Source organism: Alosa sapidissima, chromosome 10, assembly GCF_018492685.1.
Source record: "Alosa sapidissima isolate fAloSap1 chromosome 10, fAloSap1.pri, whole genome shotgun sequence".
In the NCBI taxonomy this organism is placed as follows: domain Eukaryota; kingdom Metazoa; phylum Chordata; class Actinopteri; order Clupeiformes; family Clupeidae; genus Alosa; species Alosa sapidissima.
In genome coordinates this window covers 29391925-29401936 of record NC_055966.1, presented here as the reverse complement: position 1 = coordinate 29401936, position 10012 = coordinate 29391925, and the positions used below count along the sequence as shown (strand labels likewise).

General features: G+C 39.6%; 1 protein-coding gene across 1 annotated transcript in view; it reads left to right on the top strand.

Moving 5' to 3' along the window:
- Positions 1-140: 140 nt before the first annotated feature.
- The window catches only part of pklr (pyruvate kinase L/R), a 25386-nt gene continuing 15514 nt past the window's right edge, over positions 141-10012 (top strand). The window contains 2 exon segments of the mRNA XM_042107299.1: positions 141-351; positions 9216-9431. Coding sequence (XP_041963233.1) covers positions 345-351; positions 9216-9431 — 223 coding nt within the window. The 5' untranslated portion in view covers positions 141-344.

Here is a 10012-nt window from a genome sequence, read left to right as displayed (position 1 = left end):
TTAGCAGGTCCAAAGGTATACGTGTGTCTGTTTTTAGCTGGTGACAAGATTCCCTTTCCCTGGTCAGTTCAGAGACAAGAGTAAAAGTGAGTTCAGGTGAAGGGAGGAGTGAGTGTGTGTGTGTGTGTGGGGGGGGGGGGGGTATGAATGAAAGGTCTAAGGCAGAGATCGAACACAGGCTGGAAAAAAAGAGAAGGAAAAAAGCGGTAGGCAGACCCAGAGAGCAAAGATTAGCGTTAGAGTGTGGGTCAATACTGAGCCTCAGATGCACAGAGAACTGCAGGGAGCCACAGCCCAGCACAGCAGCAGTCAACTTACATTAACTCACACACGGAAACCACAGCATGGATGGTGAGTCTGGCACAGGGAATTTATCTCACACCCTGAACTCTTCAAAAACTTTTGATCACTTTTAAAAGAGGTTTCATCTTTATGTTACTGCAGTGTTTCATTTGCTGTGCCTATATGGTGACACCAAAAACAGATTTCAAGATAGGTCTGAATATCCATCTGTTATTATATTATTATATACTATAGTATATTATATTATAACATATTATATTATATGAAGATGTAATGGGGCAAAGCCAGTGTCAGATATTTTATAAACCATACTGCTACTGGAAGACGTAGAGGTGAACTTAACTTAACTATTATTTAACATCTTTGTGAGCTTTCCAGTGTTTCAGTTCCAGTGAAAGTTGCTTTTTGTGGAGAACCAAGTGATAGATATATTTGAGAGCACAGACTAGACAGACTGCAAGGAATGTGAGTGTTACTGGGTAGGAATTGCAAGGAGATGTCACGTTTAGATTTCAGGATTTTGCAGCTTGTTACATCACATGTAGACTTGACATATGAAGAGCCGATAGGGGCAAATAAACAGTTCCAGCAGTTAAAAGTCGCATGTCATTTGTCTCGCTTATTTTATTATTTCAGTCCATCCTTTGAACAGCTATTTGATTCTTTTGTTGGAGTAATCATACAGAGACCACTGAAATCCTCTTTCTGTCTTGCAAGTTTAATTTCTGTGTGATTGATTGAAAATGACATAAAACACATGCAACAAACAAGCTGAAGGACAATAACATCTGCATAATGCCTTCCATTTATCAATTGCTTTTGTTGAGGTGCTGTGCAGTTGGTGTGGTATTCCTGTTTGGTGTATTCAGAGATAGATAGAACAGATAACTAGATCTGACCTATTCAGGCAGTCAGTGTCTTAGTCATTCCTGGGGTTTGGTCGAGCTTATCTGTTCTCTATTAGATAGTGGCTGATGCAGAAGAGGGTTAAAGAGAGACGGCTTGTTGGCCTTCACCTGTCTTTGGGTAGATTTCTAGTAGGCTACACATGACCGAATGTATTTGTTTTAATGTGACACAAAAAGAGACCAAAGCTCTGCGAGGCTCTGCAATCTCTTGTAACATACACACACACACTCTCTCTTTCTCTCTCTCTCTCTCTCACTCACTCAGACACACACACACACACACACACACACAGACACACACACACAAATGCTCACTCAAACGGTCAGACTCAAGCAGCAGACACACACACACACACACACACACACACACACACACACACACACACACACACACACACACACACACACACACACACACATACATACACGTGGCCTTCACCCACTGTGACTGAATATAAGTGAACATTATGTTCAAAGGTTAAATTTTTATACACATACATATCTATAGGCACATTCTTTACCTGGCCGCACCCTTAGATACACATTCACTGAGTCAGAATATGTCCATTCCATACACTGATTTGCCCAGGTCTCTCTCTCTGCCACGTCTGTAGAGATCAGCACTGCAGTCGCCTACCTCACTGATTGGTCATGACCAGACGTCTGCCTCACTGATTGGTCATGACCAGACACCTGCCTCACTGATTGGTCATGACCAGACACCTGCCTCACTGATTGGTCAGGAGCAGACGAATGCCTCACTGATTGGTCAGGAGCAGACGAATGCCTCACTGATTGGCAGTCTTGTAGAATCCAAGTGGAACTTTGGCGTGGTAATTGTGTTTGGACACTACTCCTCCGTGTTTTGGTCTTTAGGGTGTCAAGAACTAAGAGCCAACACTAAACCGCAGGCTGCTAACTTGACAAAGGCATTCCTCATGCTTGTCAATTTCTGTTGGAATCCACAGGACTATGATGCCCACTTCTTTTTATGAGGCACTGGTTTGGCTTATTTCAAGCACATTAAACTCAACAATAGCCTAGTCTCATTCTCACATATAGACCACCTTCTCCTGGTTGTTCTCGGATGTAATGTATATGAGTTATTCTGTGTCGAATCAGACAAAATCCAAGAAAATAGTTGCAGCACCTACTCCGATTTTCCTAAAAGTTTGTCTACACAATGTTTAGGTTCCATAACTAAAACCTGTAAAATATTTTTGTTCAATTCTATTGTTTTCATAGTCTTTTTGCCCTTGATTGTTTACACTATCTTGGAGGCCATTTTTGGACATTCATATCTTTAAAAGTATTAGTCCTAGCCTGACTAGACTTTGTAGAATGGAAGATAAACATGTTCTCAATAAGGTTCAGCCATTAAAATTGTGTGCCACAGTCCCATTAGTTTTATAGAAGTCCCCAGTTTCAGAAAATACATGCAAAAGAGGTGAGGGTCTTAAAACTCCTTTATTGGGACATACCTGCAATCAGTATTTTCTCTAGAAATATAATCCTGTCCCAAAATGGGACGTCTCCAAAACAAATGGCCATGACAATTATAAGGTTAAAAATAGGCATGTTTGTATTTTTGTGTAATTTTCATGCAACTGAAATGGTATGTGGGGTAGCTAGTATGACCATGAAAATCTATGTGGAAATAGCTAAGCATATTGACATTTAGCGTAACAGAACAAATGCATGTAGTTACAGGTGTTTTGGGAACACCAAAATAAACATTTACAATAAACAATAGATTTTAGTGCCCCCTCATGTGAAACACGGCATAGCATTTGACACAAAATTACAAACACGCCTTATTTTTTATTGTCATGGTCATTTGTTGTGGAGACTGCAAATTGTGGGAAAACATTTGAAGAGGAAATAGGGCCTAATACCAAATGAAAAAAACAAAACTGTTTTTTAATACCCTCAATATCACACTGAATGCACATTTTCCAGAAATCAATCTTTCCAAAAGTCAGGAGACATTTAGTACAGACTTTGAATTGTTTACACATGCTTATTATGAGTTAGTCTTCCACCCTAGACAAAATGGGGACGCTTGCAGAAATATTTGTCAAGATAGTAATGCCCAAACATGGCATGTGTTTTTCAAGCTGTAAAAATGAAAGAATTTCAAGGTCTGAAAAAGATATGAAGACAGAAGATTTGCACAGAAATATTTCACAGGCCTTGGTTGTAGGACACATTAATGATATACAGTAGACATAATTTGAACGGTGCAGCGACAACCTTATCTGATTTGACACGGAATTACTCATATAGAAGGTGGCTGTATATGGATGAATGTTTATTGTTATTTTATATACACAGTATGTGTGTGTGTGTGACTCTAAGAGTCACACACACACACACACGTAAATGTGTCTCATGTGCCTCTCTCCTACTCTGTTTTGCTCACTCTTTCTCTTTCTATCGCTCTATCCCTCTCCCCCTCTCAGTCTCTCTCACTGTTGCTTTCTTTCTCTCTCTCTCTCTCTCTCTCTCTCTTTCTGTCTCTATCCCTCTCTCTCCTCCTCCCTTCTCTCTCCTCTCTAGACTGCCATGGAGGGCATCACTCAATACATCCACATAAGAGCTACTGCCCAGATACACTGATCCATAAAGATAATCTCACACACACACACACACACACACACACACACACACACACACATTCTCTGTACATCCTGTCTCTTGACCTATTTCTGGCATGTTGCACCAAAAGCCACGTGTCCCTCTCAGCTATGGATTCCCGACACTTTGAGATGCCACAGAGAGGTCATGAAAATCAGAGTAAACATACGTGGATAGTTTCACAGGGTGAGCGCTTTGTTTCAGGAGGCCTAAAAACGAAACCCTCTTGAAATATCATTGTATATGGTCTTTTTTTTGTTTAATCTACATCCGTTGAGGCATAACAAAACGAATAATGTTTCATGGCAATTGATCATTGACAATTCTTTGATATGTGTGCTTCCAGTGTTAAATGAGTGTTGAAGTGGACATTTGAGAGCAAAGTAGATTTTCACCATCAGTATGGTTAAACATTTGCATACAATATTTGTAGTGTTTATTGTTGTTTCTTGGGTTAGAATAATTTGGTTAAGTAAGTTGCATCATCATATATAATGTATTTTTTATAGCATATTTTTGGAAAATCTTTTAGAGTGGACATACAATATTTGACGGAAAACTTTAGTGGTTAACTATATCAGTTATAAAGATGTACAAAACTTTAGTGGTTAACTATATTGGTTATAAAGATTGTACAAATTGTATGAGAAATTTAGTTGGGAAGCTGTTTGGTTTGATGCATATCTGAAGTATTTCCTCTGCTAAATAAGTGCAACCAGGTCAGGTTTCTGAACGTATGTTTGATATTTCAGATACCCACCATGTTCTTTAAAATTATGATAATTCTTGACTTGAACATCACAATTGTAACATATTACAGAATGTCCTAATGTGGTCTAGCCTATTAAAATGTGTTAATTACAATGTGTTGAAGTGGTGTAGTTTTAAACTGAAACATCAATTTGATGATAAAAATGACTGAAAGATGTGTTTTGTGCCAAGAAAGGGTACTTTTGCTAGTAATGGGCGATATAAACGATATGCGATATAAACGTTACAAAATTGGCCTAAGATAGGTCCTAGAGATTTTAATTCGCTATAATGCATAATAATAATACCCAGGAAATTTAGAGCCACAAGCTGCAACCGGCTGCAACACATCTTGAATAAACATGGCTGAAAGTGAAATGGAGGAGCTGGTGAAAAAGACCAGTGCAACATCCATTATTTGGACTTGGTTCGGATTTAAGCCTAATCATCCCCCAGTGTAATTGGCTCATTCACTCCCTCACTCTCCACCTCAAGCTGGTGCGTGGTGAATGTGGTGCATAACTGTTGTTGTGCACCACCCAGGTGGGTGCTACACATTGGTGGTGGTCAGTGATGTTCCAGTGTTGTTTAAAATGGACTGAGGTAACAGGGCCCTTTGGTTAGACCAATTCAAATTTGGAGAGGGCCTATCCAAGTTTCCAACCTATCCAACTTGTTTTAGTGCTCAGTTCGAAACCCAACATCTATGACAGTGTGGAGGAGCATTAGTGCCTACAGCATGGGCATATTGCACATTTGGCAAAGCACAATCAATTCTGAATGTATACAGGTTTTGAAGCAGCACAGTGGTAAACAACTTTTTTTGAAACATGTTGCTGGCATCAAATCCAAAACAAACATATATTTTCCCTGAAATAGTCCAAATTTTCATTTTCAACATTTGATATGTTGTCAATGTCCTTTTTGCTGCTAAATGAGTTTACGAGACTTGTATATTATCACATTCTGTATTTGCATTTTACACAATGTCCCAACTCTTTCATTTGGGGTTGTAAGAAGTTATCCAACATAAATAGCATATTTTGAGGTCTATAGACATGTATGCAGAATATGTCAAGCACTTACCTTGTAAAGGTAAGTGCTTGAATGTCAAGCACCACAACTACCCACAAATGTCAAGCACCACAACTACCCACATGTTGTCATAATATAGTGGGATGAATCTTGTATCTGAAGAAGCCAAATATTAAAACCATTTAAGCGAAATAAGAGCTAAAAATAAAGGATGTTACGCTCATTTTGCATTTTTTAAATCTTGCACTGTTTATTCTATAGCTTAGTATTTAGATTATAGTGTTTGCTTAGTTATATTTATTGCTGTTTTTACTTGAACTTCAGTACCTACTGTAGTTTTGTTGGCACATGTTTTGGAATGACAATAAAAACCTCCTTGAGTCCTTGAATTACTTTTGCAGTCAATGGATATTATTCATAATAACTGATCCACAAAGTAGACAAAATGGCAATAATATTATTTTAACTTTCATTGCAGATATTTTATTAACCCGACTTACCGGCAGTAATCTCATTCCCTGCTGCAAGTTACCCGTAATGCCTGTCGCAAGTTACCTCATTTATTCAGGATTTAGCATTTAAATCTGACCTGATTACCCCAGTTACATGAGCATGTGCATTTGTTTGGTGATCTTGAGAAAGGTGTTGGTGATACACTAAATGTATGTATAACGTTATATACTAGTGTGCACTAAATGTACAACCCCAAAACAGAAAAAGTTGGGACGTTGTGCAAAATGCAAATAAAAACTAAATGTGATAATATACAAGTCTCGTAAACCCATATTTAGCAGCAAAAAGGACACAGACAATATATCTAATGTTGAAAATGAAAATTTGGACTATTCATTTTGAATTTGATGACAGCAACATGTTTAAAAAAAAGTTGGGACGGGAGCATGTTTACCACTGTACTGCTTCACCTCTTCATTTAACAAAATTCTGTAAATGTTTAGGAACTGTGGAGACTATTTGCTAGAGTTTTGAGAAGGAAATGTTGTCCCATTACTGCCCAATACACGATTTCAGTTGTTCAACAGTATGGGGTATTCTTAGTCATGTTTTTCATTCCATTATGCACCCAATTTGACAAATCTGGACTGCAGACAGGCCATTTTAGCACATGGACTCTTCCTCTATAATGGATAAATACTATTTAAATATGTGCAGAATTCATTTTGCCATTGTTGTCCTGAAATATTCAAGGTCTTCCCTGGAATAGATATTGCCTGGATGGCAGTATGTGTTGCTCGAAACCTGTATACATCTTTCAGAATTGATTGTGCTTTGCCAAATGTGCAAGATGCCAATGCTGTAGGCACTAATGCTCCTCCACACCGTCATAGATGTTGGGTTTCGAACTGAGCACTAAAACAAGTTGGATAGGTTGGATACATGGATAGGCCCTCTCCTCTTTAGCCCAGATGAGTCCATGATTTCCAAAAATAATGGCAAGTTTTGATTGGTCTACCCACAGGACCTTTTTCCATGTTACCTCAGTCCATTTTAAACAAGCTCAGGCCCAGATAAGACGGTGGTATTTTCTGTATCGTGTCTCAATACAATTTTGGTTGTTAAAATTTTGGCTGCAGTTTTTGAATTGAGTATCAAACTGTGCACATAGACAATGGTTATCAGAGGTTGTCCTGAGCCCATACAATGACAGGTGTGGAAACAGGTCTGGTGTTAATGCAGTGCCATCTGAGGTCCAAAAGACCACGACCATCCAATGTCAGCTCCTTCCCTTGTTTGCCAAGATTTCTCTGGATTCTCTGAATGTTTTAATAATATTATGTCCTGTAGATGATGAACCCCCAAAATACTTCACAATTTCACCTTAAGAAGCATTAAAATGACATTGTTTCATCATTTGTGTACACAGGTTTACACAGAGTGATGAATACCCCTACATCTTTACTTCTAAGAGACCCTGCTTCTCTGGGATGCTCTTTTTCATACCCAAACATGTTGCCAGTTACCCTAATTAGTTGTGAAACATTCCTCCTTTTGTTTTCTTTATCATTACACACCTTTTCCAGCATTTTGTTATCCCTGTCCCAACTTTTTTTGAAACATGTTGCTGGTATCAAATTCAAAATGAACATATATTTTCCATGAAATAGTCAAATTTGTCATTTTCAACATTTTATATACTGTCTGTGTCCTTTTTGCAAGTAAATATGAGTTTAAGAGATTTGCAGATTATTACATTCTGTTTTTATTCACATTTTACACAACGTCCCAACTTTTTCTGTTTTGGGGTTGTATGTATAACGTTATACTAGCGTGCACTAAATGTATGTATAACGTTATATACTATCGCGTTTGTGTAGTTATCTGTGTGTGTGTGTGTGTACAGGTGGTTCGATTTCTACATTACATTTCAAACACCTCTGTTCTCCTCTGGTTTTGTTGTGCACTTTTCTCCTTCTCTCTCTATGCTTTCCTTCCTGTCCTCTCCATTAGCACTCAGCCATAATAGGTATTGACATCTTCTTCAGTCTTTCAGTCTCTCTTCTACTCCCTCCATCCCTCTCTCCCTCCTTCTCTCTCTCGCCCTATGACTTCTCTCTCTCTCTCTCTCTCTCTCTCTCTCTCTCTCTCTCTCTCTTTCACCCTATGACTTCTCTCTCTCTTTTCTCTGGTGTGTGGTAATTGTTGTGCACCATGCAGGCTTTTGAACTTGCAGATGTACTGGAGTGCTCTCTCTCTCTCTCTCTCTCTCTCTCTCTCTCTCTCTCTCTCCCTCTCTTTGCCACACTGCACTGGAGCAGAATGAACCCAAGGACTCTGACTGACAGCTCACACACACACACATACACACACATACCGAGGCCTCTACACAAAGCCAAACACAATTAATCTCTCTCTCTCTCTCTGTATCTCTCTCTCTCTCTCTCTCTCTCTCTCTCTCTCTCTCTCTCTCTATGGGTGTGTGTCTGTATAGTGCTTTCCTGTGGCAAAGTGCTCCCACATGGCCTGGTTTGTTTCTATGACAACAATATCTTGACAGCGTATCACCAGCACCGTTGTTTGATAAGCTGGCATCGACCTTTGTGACTAAAGTCTGAAAGGGTGAGATGAAGAGACTGCAGAGCCTGTGCTGCAACAGGAGAAGATGTTCGGCTAGAAGCGCTCGGAGAATCCGTTTTCTTCTCTAGGTGGCCACGTGTGGTCGCATACACTCTCCACTCAGTAGGAATGACTGAATGAAGACACTGGCTACACACTATGTGGACACATGTCTTATTTCTTTCTTTCATTTCTCTGTTTCATTCTATATCTCTCTCTCATTCGTCTCTCTCTCATTCCCATGGGAACAGCACAACAAACTAAATGACTCCAGCTGTCGCTTTTAGTTTGGACTGAATGCAATTAACATCCTCATAGAATGGTGCAAAATTGAGATAATAATCACTTGATTAATGAAAAACACTGAGACTTCATTTTCACCCAGTAATGGAATCATTGTTAGACTTCACACTTGGTTTGCACAGAACAATAATGGATTTATTGCTGTCGTTGATTCTTTTTTTTCTTTTTTGATTCTTTTTCTCATTCATTCCTCTTTTCTCCGTTCAGCTCGGTCTACCTCCTCCGCCTCGGTCAGCCAATCTCTGCTGCCTCCATCCGCTCGTATCCGGCGGTACTCCGACGTCATGGCACTCCCGGACTCCTTCATCCAGAAGCAGCAACTGGACGCCTCCATGGCCGACACCTTCCTGGAGCACCTCTGCCTACTGGACATCGACCAGGAGCCAATCATAGCCCGCAACACTAGCATTATCTGCACTATCGGTCAGTAAGGCCGCGCCTCATTGGTTGAGACTCTGATTGGGGGCGTTTGGCTTTTTAGTTTTAAAATAGATAGATAGATAGATAGATAGATAGATAGATACATAGATACATAGATAGATAGATAGATAGATACTTTATTGATCCATAGGGGAAGTTCAAGGTCACAGTAGCATACAAACATACACACACACATTCACTAACAGCAGAAAAAGTAATTAAAAGTATATAAAATGACTGACTTCCCCCAACTATTGCTGACCCCAGACATGGTGGCACCTATTGCTCTGGACAGGGGTAGCCTACACACAAATGACCAATGTAACGTTTTATAGTCAGTGATACACATTGTTCATGGCATTTACATGCTGGAGTCCAATAACATTTGTGCCATCTGTCAAAAAGATGACACCTGATAGGTGCCCACATTCCCCCATCACTCAGTCTAGGCCCATCTGATTGGCAGATTTGTGGCGGAGGGAGCTATGGGGTTGCATAGACTAGCCTTGCCATGTGCTGAAACAGTTATTAAGTCAGAATCAGTGTTAACTTTTATATTTGGTGCAAACTGCTCTCGCATCCTC